At 40.0% G+C, this 18383-nt stretch overlaps 2 protein-coding genes across 2 annotated transcripts in view; one reads left to right on the top strand and one right to left on the bottom strand.

Moving 5' to 3' along the window:
• The window catches only part of BCCIP (BRCA2 and CDKN1A interacting protein), an 88539-nt gene that overhangs the window by 32379 nt on the left and 37777 nt on the right, over window positions 1–18383 (top strand). The window lies entirely within an intron of this gene.
• MMP21 (matrix metallopeptidase 21) lies at window positions 3827–16088 on the bottom strand. The gene is made up of 7 exons (XM_053450943.1): window positions 15934–16088; window positions 14996–15638; window positions 14398–14537; window positions 11275–11416; window positions 6303–6560; window positions 4747–4919; window positions 3827–4214 (listed from the first exon to the last, which is right to left on the bottom strand). The coding sequence occupies exons 1-7, from the start codon at window positions 16045–16047 to the stop codon at window positions 3915–3917; spliced, it is 1770 nt and encodes a 589-aa protein (XP_053306918.1). The 5' UTR covers window positions 16048–16088; the 3' UTR covers window positions 3827–3914.

Genomic DNA, 18383 nt, shown 5'->3' with positions numbered 1-18383 from the left:
AATGTTTGAAAACACGTTTTATTTAATCAGTTTGTGTCGTTATTTAAAGTTGATTTTGTGGAATACTTTGTAAGTATGAAAAATGCAAATGTGTGACCCAAAACTGAAATGAATGAAAAGTTTTTTAAATATATTTTTTTCTGAGAATCCAGTACAATAGAAATCCCCCCAGTTGGGAGAAGGCTTGCATACAAACATTGAAAACTGGCTAGTGTGATTGAGTTGGCTAAGGTGGTCCTGAATTGTCACTCATACTTCTTATGGTAGACTCCAGTCCGCCATCGCATCAGGTTCTGATGCCCTGTTTTGGTTGTTCTACCAACTGATGGGGTCCGTGGAAGAGCTCAAAAGATTTTCCACCCATAAAGCCAAGTTCCTGGGTTAGGGGTTCAGAAGAGTTTCTTCAAAATGTGGCCACCTGAACAAAGAATCTGAGGAGTAAAAGTCTGCAGACCCGGCTGTTCTCAGCGGGCGTTGGAGCCTTTATTTTATAACGAGTAATGAAGTGTTAACATGCTCATTTTGTTATTTGTCTTATAAATTAGCATCACGCCACAGTGAAGATGATTAGCTTTGCGTTTCTCTTTTGCTGTCCTCTACGTATCGGTAATGTGCAGGTCGGGTCACCTTCACTGTGATTTCCTCACAAAGTGAATTTAAAACACACCGAGCTAACTATTATAGACATGAAACCAGTGACCCGAGCTTCCGAAGATGGAATCTCACGGCTTCAGCTTGTGGATCTTGAACTTTATATGATCTTGGATTTATCTGAACACAGTTTAGATTCTGTGGCCATGTGTTACACTTGGTTAGTGTGTGTGTGTGTGTGTGTGTGTGTGTGTATGATCTATGTATATGTATATGTATGTATGTGTGTGTATATATATATTGTGATGTTTTACAGGTTCATATATAGTGCATAGGTGATTGACTGCTAATTATATCAGTCACCTACTCAGCACTCGTATTATATATGTAACAAAATACTTAATACTTTAGGTAAAGTCCTAAATTCAATTTTTTTTTTGCCAGATATTTTGTATTCTACCTCAGAATCCGTAGTCTTTTAAGGCGTTCAAGGTAGATAATAGTGGGAAGTGCTCCGTCTTAGCCGGGGACAGACTTTAAAGGGCTTACGAGAAATTAAAGCACGTTCATCTTTACAATGTTTACAGAGATTCCTCGAGGGAATATTCTGAAATTGTGCTCTATTTTAAACCAACAAGGTAAACAACTTTCTCACCGCCTGCAGAACACGTTGTGCAGCCTTCAGCATTTTCGCTTGAAGATCTAATCCAATTTTTGACATTTTCGGGCATCCTAATAACGCCAAAGTACTTTCTCTTATTAATAGCAACTTCTCTGCTCTGCGTTTATTATAATTGGGTGATTATTTTTAGATTATTCGGTTGTCCTTGGCTCTGGCAACCTTGGATTGGTAGCCACCATGTAGTTGTAATATAGTTAAGATTAGACTGCACCAGCCTTAATTTGTCCTGTTTAATAAATACGCATAAGTGTGTAAGTGTTTGATACAAACTGTGATTTGTGTGTTGGAGATACACTTGGTGGCCACATCTATTTAGTTCTCAGCAGGGGTGGACCTGGTGGTCTTCTGCTTTTTGTAGTCCACCCTCTTCAAGGCCTGACGCGTACGTTCAGATGTTTTTAAATGTTTTTTCTAGGTCCTATGGCAGCAGCCAATCAACCTGATTTTGTGTCAGCCTGATCAAATGTCCCCAGCAAAAATCTGGCTAAATTTGATTTATTTCTGAGAAGGCTTTGTGTATTTAACAGTAAAAAGTATGATGATTTCAGTGATATATTTAGTTACCGTATTTATCGGCGTATAACACGCACTTTTTTAACTAAAATTTGAAGCTGAAATCCTACCTGCGTGTTATACGCCGATAAATCCTAGAGCCAGTGGCGGAACTACCGGGGTCGCAACTGCGACCGGGCCCTGGAGTTCTGCCAGTCAGGGGGGCCCAAGGGGTACCGAGCGGTTGCTGAAGACGACCGCTCGGCAACTCTCGGGCCCCCCTGACTGACAGAAATCCAGGACTCCTCTGCTGGCGGCCGCCGCCTGCCTCAGCCTCTGCCGCCTGCCTCCGCCGCCGGCGCCGCCTGCCTCAGCCTCCGCCGCCGCCGCCGCCTGCCCCAGCGCTTCAACTCTTGTGTTGGAAGCGTGAGGCGTTTGTCTCGGGTGCCGGCGCTCAGCAGTGAAGCGCCGGCACCCGAGACAAACGCCTCACGCTTCCAACACAGGAGTTGAAGGTAAGTGACCGGGGTGGGGTTAGGGAGAGAGAGGGGAGATCCTGAGAAGGGGGGTTAGGGTGTGTGTGTCTGAGTGTGTGTGTGTCTTACTGTGTGTGTGTGGTTTCCCAGATAGCAGTGATTCTGATGAAGTTTTTTTTGTTCAGTTTTTTTGTTCAAGAATGGGGGTGCGTGTTATACACCAGTGCGTGTTATACGCCGATAAATACGGTATGTGTTAAATTTAGCAGAGTAAGTGGAACAGCCCCTTTTTATCGAGGTTGATTCGGTTTTTGGTTTATAATAAAAATAATGATTTTGGACACAATGTTGCTTGTTAAGCAAACCCCAAATAACCTGTCGGAACTTTGTAATGGCTTTAGGGGGAAGATAAATTTATGGCTCCCGTTAAACATGATGTACGATGCAGTAGGTCTTCAGCGTATAAACAATTATTACTAGCTACTTTTGGGTAGGAACGCTTGTAAACTGTTATTTGTGGCGCTGTACCACTCAGAAATGGAGGATGGGTCATGAAAACCGGTCATAAACTTTAAATATAATGTAGAATGAAATATACTTATTTATAAACAGTGAAAAAGTTATGGAAAAGCTACACATTAATTATAAATACCTAATAAAGGACTATGCAGTCAGTGTGTCGGCGGTCGTGGTAACTTTTAAAGTGCCGATGCATTTCTTTTAAATAAATATGAATCGGAGCAGCTTTAAAGTGCTGGATTATTGAAACGATAGAATGGGCCGGCTCTCCTGTCTGTTAAAGAACGAGGATCTCAAAAGATCCGGAACCTTAGAACTGTATGTTTATTGTACCCAGTAGAACCGATTGCCTTTTAGGAATAGTTCCATTCCAGCCTTATCTTCATAATTTTTTTTTTTTTAAATGGTTCGTTTTGCATGAACTCTAAAGTGTTTTACTGCAGGAAAAATGGTGGACGCATTCTTTGGTTGGAGTAGATACTGAGAATTCTACATTATTCGTCTCCCGGGCTGTCTGTACTGAAGCTAGGAAGCATATTGAAGTAAAGTTCCTGCGCATGCTCTGTAGACGACCTATTGAAGTCAATGAGAGCTGAGTTACCAATGCAGTCAAGGCAGAAGCGGCAGCAAATTGCTTGTATGCTAAACATTGATGTTCAACCCGTATTCGTTTTAATGGGAACTCGGCTCTCATTAACTTCAACAGCAGGAGAGTGCGAGCCAACGTGTGCAGGAAGCATACTTAAGTATGCCCCCTTAGGTTCAGTACCAGCAGCCAAGGGGCGGAGTAAATGAGACAGAAGGTTTATTTTTATATAATTCCTTAAGAATTCATGCGCTTATTTGGATGCAGTAAAATGCTTTGGAGTCCGTGGAACCGGAACCATAATATGCATTAAAATCATTTTTAAAAAATTTGGAGAGAAATCACCTCTTTAACTGATCTTACATTACAGTCTTACTTAGACCTGCTGCGGCAAATCAGCTCTTCCAATGCAAACCATCATTGCCGATTATTTTTCTTTTTTTTAAAAAATAAATATATATTTTAAACGTTTTTCACTTTTAAAAGTTAACAGTCTTTTTAAAACATATGGTCGCAGTTCTTATTGCAGGATTATCAATCCTTTTGGTTCCCGACGGGATGCCTGGAGTTACATTTTCAGAAGCGATGTATGAACATTGCAGATATCAAACCACTGCTCGGATATCGCTCTTTTGGGAAGCAATCCATTAAGGGGAAGGGATGGATTATTCCGCCTTTCTTTTTCATTAACTACTTTCCAGAATTCTTTTCCTTTGAACAGAAAGAGCGAGCTATGCATGTACGAGTAGTACGCCACATCAATGCTTCCCTTCGGGTGATTGTTCGGGACGACCGCAGGAAAGAAGCTGGTGATTGTTTTAGGAAAACTCGGAGCTACTTGGTTTCTGTTGATATCAAAAGCATAAACCTAGGAGAAAAAAAAAGTTTTAATATTTGATTCAAATGGTTAGGATTTTGACATTCCACACTTACATGCCCTTTGAATTGTATATATTGACCTTTAGAAATGTTTTACAGTCTTCTGTCATGTTGGGTATCCCCACCGCCACCATTTTAAGCAAGTCCATGTGATAATACATTTCTTGTGGGAATTAGTTTACTTAATGGTAATACGAATGGTTATTGCGTGAAATGTCACTGCCTTTATGCCCAATGCTTGCTGGGCATCTGTTTGCTGGTTTGTAGAAGTCTAAATATGAATTACATTTTAAAAACTGTTTCCACAAGTCACCTTCTCAAAACGATGGGAATGAATTGCTCGAGCCTTGTCAGCAACATATCAGTAAAACTATATTTTTGGTACATGAGACCCACTCTCAAAAAGCTCTGCAGCCGTAATGCCTCAAAAAGAGTTCAAGCTGTCGTTCGTGCCACCGAACGACCAGAGGCTAAGTCACACAACACGTGTGTCTTTTCAATTAAGTTAAATAAAAACTTACCAGCACATCCCTGAAGAAGTAAATATGTTGGGTTCTCCTGTCAAAAAATGCGGTGTCGATTGGGCTCGGGACACCAGGGAAGGCTTCGTAGATCGGCCGGGGATACCTCCTCCCTTGTGTGTCTTGAGAATAGGCTTTATCATTTTCACTATCATAGCGCCAGAAAAGTGCACCTTAAAGAAGACGTTCCACACAAATAACGTTAATCTTGGGCCAATAAACTATGAATAGCATTTGATTTAAGGATGTTGACGTTTATGACCTGGGACATCAAGCTGTCTTAGAGGAACATAGCCTAGCGGTTTAAGTTTTTTGGGGATTCTTTATCAATAACTCCAGGTATCCTTCCCTGAGCTCGGACCGCTAGTCACTACCATGAACTGAGAAAAATATTAACACGTTTTAAGATGCCCAACCGCGGATATTCTTCCTACCAAATGCTTGATAAACATTTGTTCAGTACCATATGTTGTTACTTCACCATATAATGTAACTATCCTTCTTCCAGATAGACAAGAATCACCAGCTGGAACGGTTTATTACCAACCTTTCTGTTCTCGAATTTTAATGTCTTTTAATTTTATTGATTGTTCCACAGAAAGTACAACCTGATCTTAAACAAGTGAAATCTTGTTCCTGAATATTAAATATGTATCTTAATTACACGAGCCAGAAGAGAAGATCTGCAGTCCTGCCGCTAGAGTGAAGTTTCTACAAGTAACTTATTTGTAATCTATTGACATTGTTGGGAAAATAATTGCAGCAACTGTTAATTCTTTTTTCTCCACCAATGTCTCACATAATTTGTTCGGTTTGAACAATTGCCCTAAATCCATATCACAGACGACCTCCTCTAGGATGGGATATATTGCTTTAAAGTATTGTGAAAGATCGCACAGTTACACTTGTATAGATTGGAGGTTTCAGCGTGTGGCTAAATGCTGTTTGTTCTGTGTCTTCTTTCCCTCATGCTATCCATGTGCTTCTGATAATGTTTTTTTTATCCTTTAGAACATGTGCCGTTGTTACCAACTTGCTGACAATCCACGTGTTTCTAAACTCAATTTCAGCCAAGAACATAAAAATTCTACATTCTCCAATTTGTTGTTGGAAAATAGATTCATTAAAGTGGAAATGTTTACCAATAAAAGGCATATAGAGCATCAGCGTATTCTGGACTAGGACAACTCAGCCTATAGCAAGGAGGTGGTACTTATTGGGCATTTGAGCTCTCCAAGGGGCTGTAGAGCTACAGGCATCTCCCTAGCAATGGGCCTATCTTTACTATGGAAGCCAGCACATACCTCTGTAGTGTTTTGGCCTATCCAACTATGACATCATTTCCAAACATCATGCACAAAGATGATGCACACTGCATGCAAAAGGACAACCTTGATCATTGTTGGTCAGGGGTGGAGATGTATAGGGACATGATCCAGTACTGGAATAAATACTTCATCTTAAACCTATCTAGATCTATTACACCTGGATGCTACAGTATCTGTAGATAGCCAGGATTGTTCCTTACGCATTAGAAGCCATACATGTGTTTTTACCTTTAAAAAAGTATCTAGAGTCTCTTGTCCATGTCCAGACATGAACAAAAGCATCTATGTTCTGGACTGGAATTCCTTGCCATCCCGTCGATATAGGGATTGGATCTCCATAGCGGGTCCTGTTGTTCCGGTTCTCGTACATCCAATACCAGCTGTTTCTGAAAAAGTATGAGTTATATCTGACAACCAGCTCCCCGTATTGGTTTCTCTCCATACGAACCCAATCAAAGACTGTGTCAAAAGGCCCCTCGCATGAACCTGGAAGGAGAGAACATTTAATTTTTAATACCTGGCAAAACTGAATCAGCTGCACCATCTGTCAAGGCAATTTTTATTTAAGTGTTGAAGAACTGCAGGTTGCACATGGGGCACAGAGTTGCCTCAGAGAGTGGATTTGGATTAATTATTGAAATGAGCAAAATATTACTTAGTACAAGGAATTTAAAAGACCAAATATGCGAAAATAAATATTCTAAAAATAAAGCCAGGACCTCAGGTGGCAGAACTAAAGCAACGTTATTCAATGCAGTTGTAATTATTTTTAAATTAGTATGCAGACTTTTAATTTCCAGTTGGTTGACTTGGGATGTCAACGTGTTCTGTTTACAAGATCTCCAGTAGCTTATTGATTAAAATTTCAATATTTATTGTTTGTTAGTAAATTTCACTCTTTAACAAGTGAAGGTAGCACTGTGGCGCGACGTTAAACTTTGGAGCTTGGCAAATGTAGCCGTCTCAGATGCTGATCACGAAGACATTTTTTTATTAGAAACACAATTATGTCATAAGCAGCGCGAGCTGTGCTTGGAACCCGGCCACACACATTACTGGAAAAACATTTAAGTAAACCTGTAAGCCTAAAATACTTTGACCCGCTGAGTCACCTCATCCGTGCAGATATACTCAATTTGGATACTGGGGTACCAAATGAATGCCTGGTTGGTCGTTGACCGCTTGCACATGGCGTATAATGCCACGACCCATGGTGCTTGAAGATAAAATGCCAGACAGCTCTGATTTAAAGTGCATAGACAGACAGATACGCAATCACTTAATAAGCTCTGTAGGCCATCGTTGGCCAGCTAATAAGTCATAGCCGAGAGATGAGAAGTCTTCCTGCCATCCTGAACTGCATTGGGAGATTTGCCACAAGGCACAATCCCTTTAACTGGGGCATGTATAAGAAACACATTGTCCATCATGCCAACAATTTTAATTCCTTTTTAAAAAACGTTTTACAAACTATGTAGCAATGTAAGATTTATTTTCAGCAACCTAGCAATCCGTGTTTCAATCGTACACATTTGGGTTGATCTTTATATGTAAAAGAGTTCGTGGAGTCCTTGGAATAAAAAAAAACTTTTCTAAGAAGAATGGCATATGAAAATTTTTTGCTTTGAAAATTCTGTTGAAAGTGAAATAACAATTTTCCAGCCGCCTGCTGTAAAGACCTTGTCAGATCCCATAGTATAATTTGACACGGAAGAAGCAGGGTATTCTCACTCGCTGTGTCAGAAAAAAAAAAAGAGATTTTTATAAAGATTTCATTCCTCCTGAGGCTAAAAATGATAATGTGACACCTGGATGTGAGAACACACAGAAAAAAAGCTGGCCTAATTTACTTGTCTAATGTTCCGTGTTCTGTCTGCAAGACGCCGCATTGAACAATTCTTTATCTAGGAAAAAAAAATGATTAAAAATTACTCTTCCAAAACATCCAATAGAAGGATGCCCAGCGCCGGCCAGAAAGCAATGACACAAACCAGTTAAGCATTTTAGGAAAGATGAAGTGTTACCGTTAAAACGTGCGGGTGTCAGAATCGCGCAGGTGCAAAACATCAGCGCTTTATCAAGGTAACGGATTGTTACTTTTCTGATAAATCTTATGTAACTCGCTATATATATTTTTTTCCCGCACAGATTTTTTTTTTTTTTTTTACATCTATATGTCATGACTTTGAATCCAGGAAAAAAACAAAAAAACTTTTCCTTAAAACACCTTCTGTTATAATCTGAATCTTTTAACATTTCAGCCGTGAACATATTTTGTGCCGGAAAAGAATATGAAATGATTACTCACAGTTGGTGATACCCAGTCAACTAAAACATTTGTCACAAATAATGTGCAATCTGTATCTATTTGTATTTAAATAAATATGCTGTGCCTTATGTTACTACAGTAAGAATAGGGGTTGCGCAGGTAACGCTTTGCATGCTGAAGGATAGACCTTGGCTAAGGGTTAAGACCTTGGCTAAGGGTTAAGCGGACGGGACATGGCATTAGTTAGACTCTTAGGAGTCCTGTCCGTTCTCTTGGGCAGCCTGCCTGCTAAATTAATTTGTTTGGATCTCCTGTGAAAATCGTGATCCATCCCTAAGCATAGCTGTGTAGAGTCCTTTCTGCCTCATATGCCCCTGAAGAGTAGGTAGAGCCTACAGGAAGGGTATATGGGTGGCTATTTTTTAATTGTTTGAGAGCCAGACATATAAGAAAAACTAAAAGAACTTAGAGAGTCCATGGACCCTGGGTAGGGTAACCACACATTGGGCTGGTCAACAATATGTACAAATTATCCTGTGTCCTGGAAAACATGGCTGATGTGGTCACCCTAGACCCAAGGCACTGCTGTTGGTGGTCTTCTTCGTATGGATCCTATTCTACCTTACATTATTACCAGAGAGAGGAATAGAGGGAAAGCCTAGCCCTCTAAACACAAACACTGTAGGAACACGTTCTACTAAAGTAAATATTCCATAAACCCAGGTTTGTTTGTAATTTTAGTATGTCTTCAAAGACCACCAACCATCCTAGATTCAGTGATAGCACCACTGTATTCCATTGAGGATACCGAATAAACCAGTGCCACTGGCCTTGATACTTGAGGACCGGTTTAAGGAGACCCAGTGTTCTAGAATCGGTAAAGGACTATGTTCACTAAATCCTGGGTTTTAATGTGACTGAATTAGGTGGCTACATTGCAGGCAACTTATGGAGCTCACTGGAGACTGACTTCAGCAACATTGTGTGAGACACTTGCTGATTTTGGGGGCCTAAGCAAAATGGGACGTTTCTTTAACCAAACTGTCTAAAAACAAACAAACAAAAAAACATATTCATTAAATTATCCATTAAAATATAAATTACATTATAGTGATTGAATTTAGGATAAATCTGTGTCACGCTTGGATATGTTGCTCACTTCCATCCTCTGATGGTGTCCCATAAATTAATGGAGAGGTGAGTAGCTTCTTAATCTGGTAGCCATTGGCATTAATAGGAAAGCATTAATGACAGGCTGAAGAACAAGGGAGGTTGGGGGGATGCACGCTTGCTGGACCATTGGACACAGAGGTTAGAATGGTTGGGAGGTGACCAGTGGCCTACCTGCCATCCCCATCCCTCTATGCTTGCCTTTGTATAAAATAATTAAATTTTATACTAATAAAGAGTGAATTTTTATTGCATTAGCTCAAAAACACATGCTTTTATGATGTCATGACCCTCACCTCAAGGTTTAGTCTTATGGATAATGGAAATTTTGGGAGTTTTGGATCAGCCATACCAAAAAATAACACCCACCAGAAGGCTTGTCTTTTCCGCAGAATCGAGGCTTGGGGTAGCCAAGAAATACGATTACATAAGTTATGGTGGGTAAAGGTAATGGAAACCCTTCCACTTAAATTTAAGGGGTAGAAGAAGAATTATTAAACACTCATCTACAGACACCAAACAAGCCAGAAGGCTTTTCCCTCAGACATCTCATGGTGCCACAACCACAAGGGATTCTGGCTAGGTGCATGCAAATAAGGTTAACAATTATCATCTTTGCCTCTTTATACATGGATCCCTTGTCTAAAGGCTGTCTTGTGCAGCGGGCAATTACTTTCAAGGGATCCATGTATAAAGTGGATATAGAGGCAAAGGTGATAATTGTTGACCTTATTGCTGCCAGAGTCTGGAATGAGCTGATTGCTACCAGCAGGGCCCTCTAAGGGATTGCTGTGTTTAGCTTCTCAACCATGTCTTTTGGCTGGTTCTCTGTGGTAAAGCTGCTCCTATTAACTCTTTAGCCAGGCTGCATCATCCTGGCTGGGATGATGCAGGGCTGGAAGGGACCCATTGCATGCAGCTTTCTAGCTTGGATGAATAGGAAAGAAAGCTGGGGTCTTGAGCCTTCTTGGTGTAAAATAAGAAGTGTAAAAAGAGATTGCATGAGTGGTGATCTGGCTATTGCATCTCTTACCCGAGTTTTGTCTAAAGGCTTCCTGTACAGCGGGCAATTACTTTCAAGGGATCAGTGGATAAATTGGATAAAGAGGCAAAGGGGATAATAGTTAACCTTATTTGCATGCAGAATCCCTTGTGGTCGAGGCAGCACCATGTGATTTGTGAGGGAAAAATGGTGTCTGGTGTCTGTAGATGAGTGTTTAATAATACTTCTACTACTCCTTAAATTAAAGTGGGATTCCATCACCTTTACCCACCATAACTTATGTAATAAAAAATAATACATAACAGTCACCGCAGTCCTTAATACGATCGCAAGTTTATTAGATCTATGTGCCTTATTGTTTGGCATGGGGGAGCAGGTAGCCTTACAATCTATGGATATCTTAAATATATGTACACCACAGCGCACTAAAAATACACCAGTGTAACAATATCTAAAAACTGGATTTGTACTATTTTACACAGTCGGGGATATTGGACAGGGACAACCCCAATCTAATTTCCAAAAGAACCTTCTAAATATATCTCTATATATCTATATCTACTAATCCAAGCCGCGGTACCTGACAGATAGGCGAGTGTTTGCGTAAGTAGGATTATGAGAGTCATTTTTCTCATTGCTGTTTTTCCTGGAGAAGTCCCAGACGCATTACAGCTTTGAAAAACTCCAATCGCTCTACTCTATTACTATAAAAAATACACATGAGCAGAAACCAGTACCCCCAGACAAAGTGTTCTTACCATACAGCGTTTGTATTGCTTTTCTGTCAGACCAGTCCAATTCAAAGCCCGATTCTTGGGGGATGTAATTGGGCTGCATTATTGATCCAGTCCTGTGGATGTGAGATAGCCCGAGAACATGGCCAATTTCATGAACGGCAACCTGTTCATTGAGAAGAAAGGACAGCGTGTTACACTCAATATACGCACTTTAACCATTTGTGTGTAAGAAGGGATGCTTATGAAACATATACTGAAGTTCCATTTATAGGAAATGAATAGAGTCTCCAGATGTATTGACATTACACAAAAGCCCGCTGTCGGTGGCGGTGGACAATAAAGTCAAAGTTTCCATAACGACCGGTACTAGAGCCATTTGGTAACACACTTGGTAACAAGATGGCGGAGGACGGCAGGGGTAAAGAGCACAAGGTTTATATACCTTCAGCTCATAACGTCCCCGAGCAGAGGCTGCTTTTCACTTCTGTAGCGGACGCGTTGGTTTTCACAATGCTTTTTATTCCATTGGAAGACAATGCTTTCCTCAAATCACATCTATTGATATAAACTTTGAGTTAATCTCGCCGGCAGCGCTCGGCCCATCAAAATGCATGAAAAATGTCGGGGTTTGGCTGTGGGTCCCGCTGGGTTTCCGAGTCTCCGGGGCTTCTTCCCGCCACAATCTTTGTTGAAGATCTTTTTCTGAATATGTACATTTCTGGGAAAACACTTTGCAAACATGTATCGCTGCTGGGTGTTTTCATGGTAGTTTGCTCAATGAATTATCATTTAAATGGAAGCTCTAACTGCAATTTAAATGCACATATTTATGTTTACGATGTTTTATGTAGAGTAATATTCCATTTCATACAGAAGATTCCGGTGCCAGGAGACAGAACAGGAAAAACCTCACGAATACCTGAATAATAATTTTTTTTTTTTTTTTTAGTGGAATTGCAATGTGGCAAAGCCTGTGGCCTACATGATTGTGGGTGGCGGGATTAGTAGTGGTTTGCCCCTTAACCTAGAAGTCACCAACCTTTAAAAGACCAGATCAAATTTAACAACAGGGAGCGTGTTAATAAAAGCGTCCAGAGGGGGCAAGAGGGTCAACTTGCCCCCCCATACCCTATTAATGGGTAACTAACATTTGCCTCCCACCTGTAAAGCCCTCAATGAGCCAACAAACATAGGCAATGGGATAAGGTAAGGAGGTATTGGGGATGAGAGAGGGGAAAGGTGGGGAAGATACCCCCTTCCCAGAAAAAAACCCTGCTGACGCCCATTGATAAAGAATACATCGGTGCTTTGCGCTTACGAGCCGGAGCCGTTAGTTTACAGGCCATGCACATTAATCATGAGCCCAATTGTTATATATGGCGCTGGCACCACCTAAGAAGAGAAACATGCCCAACAAAGCCTAGTTGGGGAAATGGGGTGCTGGAAACAGAGTATGAGCTGAAAAGGTTTTATGTGTCTTTGTAACCTTGATACAAGACTTTATGAAAGAAAGAAAGAAAGAAAGAAAGAAAGAAAGAAAGAAAGAAAGAAAGAAAGAAAAAGAAACTGTCCTCCTAAAGAGTGATGATTAGGAGATTAAGGCCAGTCTAGCGCTAAATTAAGTTTGGTTTAATGTCTGCAAACAGACAGCAGCTTAACTAATTTCATCTCATATTACGTCTCTTAACTGGTTTATCTCATTGCTTTCTGGGCAGCGCTGAGAATCTTTCTATTGGATTTTTTGGGAATGTGATTGTTAATCATTTTTTATCCACATGATAAAGAATTCTTCCATGCAGTGGCATACATTGGCAATGTACAGTGTACTTTAAAGATAACAATCCAATAAGTTCCTCTGTTGTTAATCAGACTAACTCTTCTCAATATGTAATGGACATTTCTGAGAGTTTCGCACTCTATTTTGTTAGGCTGTAGCCGATATTCAACCATTAAATGTAATTGTGCAAAGACACTGGAGACCAGGGGCTTGATTCAATGATTCAATCTAACAGGAAGACTTTTTCATAAAATGAAGACCACGTGTTAAATCGTCCAAGTAAACAATTTAACTCCCAAAGTAGAAATCCAAATCCCCGTTACTAACTGCTCAGGTGCACATAGCGAGCGGATCTCATCCTCTCATGCGAAGCGCTGTGCGTCTAACAAGAGCAAAGTAAAACTTCTGACGGACGTTAAGTACAAGTCCTGGCCGCAGCAGAATCTCATTACAGACGACGTGGCCAAGTGTGAGGGTAATTTAATGTTTGCTCATGTTTCTTTCGATGTCTGCTTACCCCCTTTTGTAGCTAATAGTATACCCAAAAGCTTTCCAAAAAGCTGGTGATGTCGAAGCAGCCCTAGCACTTTAAGGCTAGTGGCCACCTGATGATGTCACAGTGAGCATGTGTTGATGTCAGCCAGATGGCCAGTACGGGGCTTTACATAGCTGGTCAATCAGTGGCGTATGCTTTAGATTAGCATACAAGCTTCTTTTTAGCTTTTTAGCATTCAAAATGGTTCCATTCTCATTGGTATACTGCGCGTTTGCCTCTCTGCTCATGTTTAGGGCGTTTATTTCAACTTTTTACAGTCATCAAGAAATTATGTCTAAACAAAGATGAATTTTAAGTTGCAGTACTTCTCTGCACGCTTTATTAAGTAACCTTGTAGGCAAATTTTCTATTTATTTTAATGTTAGTGGTCTCAGGCAAGGAGCCACGATGGCTACCTGGGTTTAAATAGGGATTGAATCCCAAACCGTTTGTTTTCAACGACCGCTAACATCAATTAAGCTTTAGCCAGGTAGTTGAATTGAGCACCAGGACTTCAGGTTCACAAGTTTATGTGTTCTCACTCAAAGCTGTCTTCATTAAGATGAAATTAGAAAAAGGATAGAATCTACAGGTTGCAAAAACACTATTGAGTAACGTTCACAAATATAGGTGATTTACAATGTTTTAGATATTGTATGAAGGTTGGGCTCCCAGATGAGGAAGCAAGACATGCAAAAGACAAGCCCTACTATATAAACTCCAAACATTGGGAATAAATAAGATGTTTAAATAGCTGTTAATGCCCACATACTGTTTCGGTGAATAGCATTGTAGTCCCTCTTAGGGCATATATCATTTCATTGTTACGAACCTTAAGCAGGCTAATGCCGTTGTCACTGTTGGGGGCTGTAAAATGTTCATCATCATCAAAATGAATATCACCCAGAAACCAGGCATGTGCAAATTCCTGCCCCGAGCCGTCAAACGTACGGGTGCATCCCAAATGACGACCTGAGGGAGACAAAGCGTCATTAGGCTGTGAAAGAATGGCAACTTAAAGCTTCTGTTCCACTTACACTGCTGACTGTAACACTTTTGTAACTAAATACAGGTTTAGAAATGGCATTCCTGGTACTCCGTTCCCCAAAATAATTAATTATGTAAACATGCAAGAAGATGCAGGTAATGATTTGATTGGATCTGTTTAATTGGAACGCCATCTTTAAGAGATACCTTTGCTGCTAACGTCGTTCATGGCTTCATAACCCAGGTTATTTTGCACATGTGCTCTGTATTACATCGTAGCGCTCAAAAGGTTAACTCTCAAAACTCTCTGCTTATCTATGAAGTGTTCTGGACCCAGCAATACAAGCTAAATAAAAGTCTAATAAATAACAGAATTATTGAATGAACAACTGCTGTCACATTATAAATCCTCCTGCGTCTCAGTGTAAAATATCTGTTTTTACCTGTTCCGAATCCCAGTCTGATGTCTATTTGCGAGAAAGGGGAAGTGTTATCTTCTTCAAAATCCAAAGGCATTACTTCACTCCACATCCGAAAGGCTAATCTGAAGACGTATCTCTGCTCATTAATAGAAAGCTGACTGCTATACCCCTCTCCAATTAATCGCCATTTCAGTAGCTTTTTGCTAAAAGCTTTTCCTGCTTTCTGTAGCTCCTCTTGTTCTTTCTTATATTTGTTTGAATACATGAGCATATCCAAGAATCTTTTTTTGCGGATTTTAGGAGGGTTGGGACTCATATTCATATTCTCCGACGATCCAACTGGGTTTCCGGGTGACTTTAATAGCGTTTGAGCCTCAGCACTTCTGGCTTTTGTAGTTTGGTTGTCTGGCACTCCACACCGTGGCTTATTCATTGCATTTATGGTGGCTTCATCTAATTTCCCAGTGATCGGCAAGTTATTTAGTTTCTGGAACTTTTTGAGGGCCTCGATGAACAAAGGGGTTTTTGTAGGTTCCGCAAATTCCTGTCCTGAATCGTGTATCCCCTGCTGGAATCTGCTGATGTCCTCAAGAGGTTCAATATCACCGCTTCTTGATGGGTCCCAAGGTACAGGTTCCGTCCAGCCATATTTTGATAAATATTGCTAAAAGATATAATGAAAGGATACACAAAAGTTGTATCAAATAATTCTCCCAAGCATACATGTTTTAATGTTTTATATTAATTAATATAATGTTCTCCTATAAACTAAGGGGTCCAAGGTCTACGTCTACAGGAGAGCGGTCTACACAAAACACATTTCTCTATAAAAGCAGGAAAGAAAGCATTTTGGAAACAATGTAAAGAATAATTTGGTCCGACTTGAGTCCTTTTGGTAGACAATGGCACACGTTTCTTTATCCCCATCCCTTTGTCCGTGATTTAAATTTAAAATTTACCTGAGCTGAGAGAAGATCTGACACAAGCTCTGCTTGGTGGAGACCAGAGCTTCGTATGTCTGAATGATCCCGACTGTGGAAGAGTTTCTCAGGCTGGCTTAATCTGAATGACATCAAACTATAGTAACAAACAGTCAGAACCGTAGAGGCCTTCATGTCTGACCCTCGTAGCTTCGATTCCACAATGGCTTGGCATCTACCAGAGACAGTCCTTATATCATCCTTTAGACCAGCTAAATTTATCGATAGTTGAAATGTTTGTGTTGTTTCGCACCTTGTAAGGTATTTCCCAAACGTTCAACAAACATCCAATTATGCTGTGATCTCAAATCGCAAATAAACACGGTTCTCTGTTTGCTTTCAACTGCCACACTTTGAAGGTTCATTCCTTGTTCCTGTTTGTAGAGAGAGCCAATTACATGACTGGGGTGGTCAACTCACAGCATGACGTTCTCCAAATGTTTCCATTGGTAACATTGTTTTTTTTAGGTTTGCTAGGAATGTTCCAGGGGAAGTAAAATTAAGGCCACTGGGTTGTCGACAGGGCAAATCCAGTGTCACCCAATAACTACTTTGCAAGTAAACTCACCGGCAGTGACTCCTAAAAATATTCACAATTTCAGAGATAAGATTCTATGCCATGATTTTTAATAAGGGGCTTGTGACTTATTCAAGACTAATATCAACTTACATTTTGACCTATTTAGACTTGTTTAGCAACTAATCTAAGACCTGTCAAGATCAGATGTCAGTGACACAGATCCAGTAAGCCAGATATGGATGGTCCTTCTTGTTGATAGCCATGTTAGCCAATACATCTCAAAATAGCTGTCCTGGCTGTTGCCCCCCCATGAACGCGAGTATTAGAACGTTTTATTAATTCAGAAAGTCCACAATTTATTAACTCAGTTCGACCTGAGACAGATTGAAAAAGGGAGACCTGGTTATGTTTATTATATTAATATTAAAGTTTCTTTATTTGGTCTTGAGATCACATTCCTCTGAGAAATGCCCCCGAGACTCATGGCCAACCCTTGAGACTTCCCCGGTGCGTGCACATTTAAAGCGTATGGCCGAATTTAAAACCTCTTTCATGGCGACAAACTCTTCTAAAGTCTTTATACTCCCTGAGAACGCAGCAAAACATTCTGGTGAAAGAAGCCTGAAGCTTGCTGGATATGCACTTTTCATGAGCCGTTTGTAATGGCAGATCTCTTAAAACATCAATATTAAGGAAATAAATGTCTGTAGTTAGAGCTTAATAAGTGGAAGCGCAGGATTTATATGTATGGAGCTGAGCTCTTTATCTATGTCTTCAACTAAATACTAAGTTTTCAGATGTTAGGCGGGATTTGCCTTTGGCGTGATTATTTTATAGGTAATATTAAGAATATAATACATAAACATTAATCAGTATTACTTCATGGCCCAATTTTGGGGCCGGTATTACCTCTTAAGCCTAGAGTAATTTTCCGGAGGACCATGAAGGTAAAGAAATCTTTATGCCCTAGTACTTTAAGATAAATTTGCACTAAACCTCGTGGTTTCTATAAATGTAGGAGGTGTAAGGCTCGCTAAAAATTAATACGGAAACAATCAAGCTTTAAATGCTGTATTACTGCAAAGGAATATAACAGTAACACCTTTATTAATTGGAATGCCCCCTGGGTAATGTATTTGATTCTATGCGGTTGCGGAATACAATACAATAAAATAATGAATTTTGAACACCGGAGTCTGATATTCCACAAATCAGATAAACAAAGTGTCCCAAAACCTTTTAGCGCATGTCCCCAATCTCATACGTTTATTGATGTGGGGACTTTCTACATTATGGCACAGAAAGCCAATACCCTACACAGATTGTCTGGCGGATATTTTTTTTGTGTGATTTTAACACTCCATATTTTCATTAAAAACGAAGCTATTTTTGTAAGTGTGATATTATTCCATTATATTTAATGGATATTTGCAATTTTACATTACCATCCAATTCCGCAGATCCATTTTCAGGTTCCATTTGTTACATTAGAGAAAAGATAAATATATTGCATTGTACAGCGCTGAAGAATATGATCACACTTTATGAAACAATATAATAATACTAATAATATATATATTTTATTTTTTGGTGCCACTGTAGTGTGTGGTCTTCCGGCTTTCACGCTCTTCCACCTGAAGCAGCTTTGGTGCCGCTTTGATGCTGGCCGTTATTATTACGCTTTGGAAACAATGTTACAATTAGAAGCAGTTATTATTAGTTATCGTGTGACGAGTGACCCCCAAAACGACGCTGAACAAAGATTTCATACATAGAAAGATTTCAACATAATATTAACGGGAAAGTCTTCTGTAACCCTGGCAGATATGTTGTTCCAATTCTGGTGCTTTTTGGTTGAAATTAGTGAAACAAATAAATACGTTGTTCCAATGACACATGCATTTTATTG

This window comes from Spea bombifrons, chromosome 11 (genome assembly GCF_027358695.1).
Source record: "Spea bombifrons isolate aSpeBom1 chromosome 11, aSpeBom1.2.pri, whole genome shotgun sequence".
In the NCBI taxonomy this organism is placed as follows: Eukaryota; Metazoa; Chordata; class Amphibia; order Anura; family Pelobatidae; genus Spea; species Spea bombifrons.
Note: the sequence above shows the minus strand (reverse complement) of the source record. Positions and strands in the feature narration are given on the sequence as shown.

Bases quoted from the DNA above. Each gene is read 5' to 3' on its own strand.
- MMP21 (XM_053450943.1), bottom strand. From the start codon at position 16,047: ATGTCATTCAGATTAAGCCAGCCTGAGAAACTCTTCCACAGTCGGGAT. The intron at 15,639-15,933 runs GTAAATTTTAAA...TATATCTTTTAG, and splicing joins CAGATCTTCTCTCAGCTCAG to CAATATTTATCAAAATATGG. The intron at 11,417-14,397 runs GTTCGTAACAAT...CTCAATGAACAG, and splicing joins ACGGCATTAGCCTGCTTAAG to GTTGCCGTTCATGAAATTGG.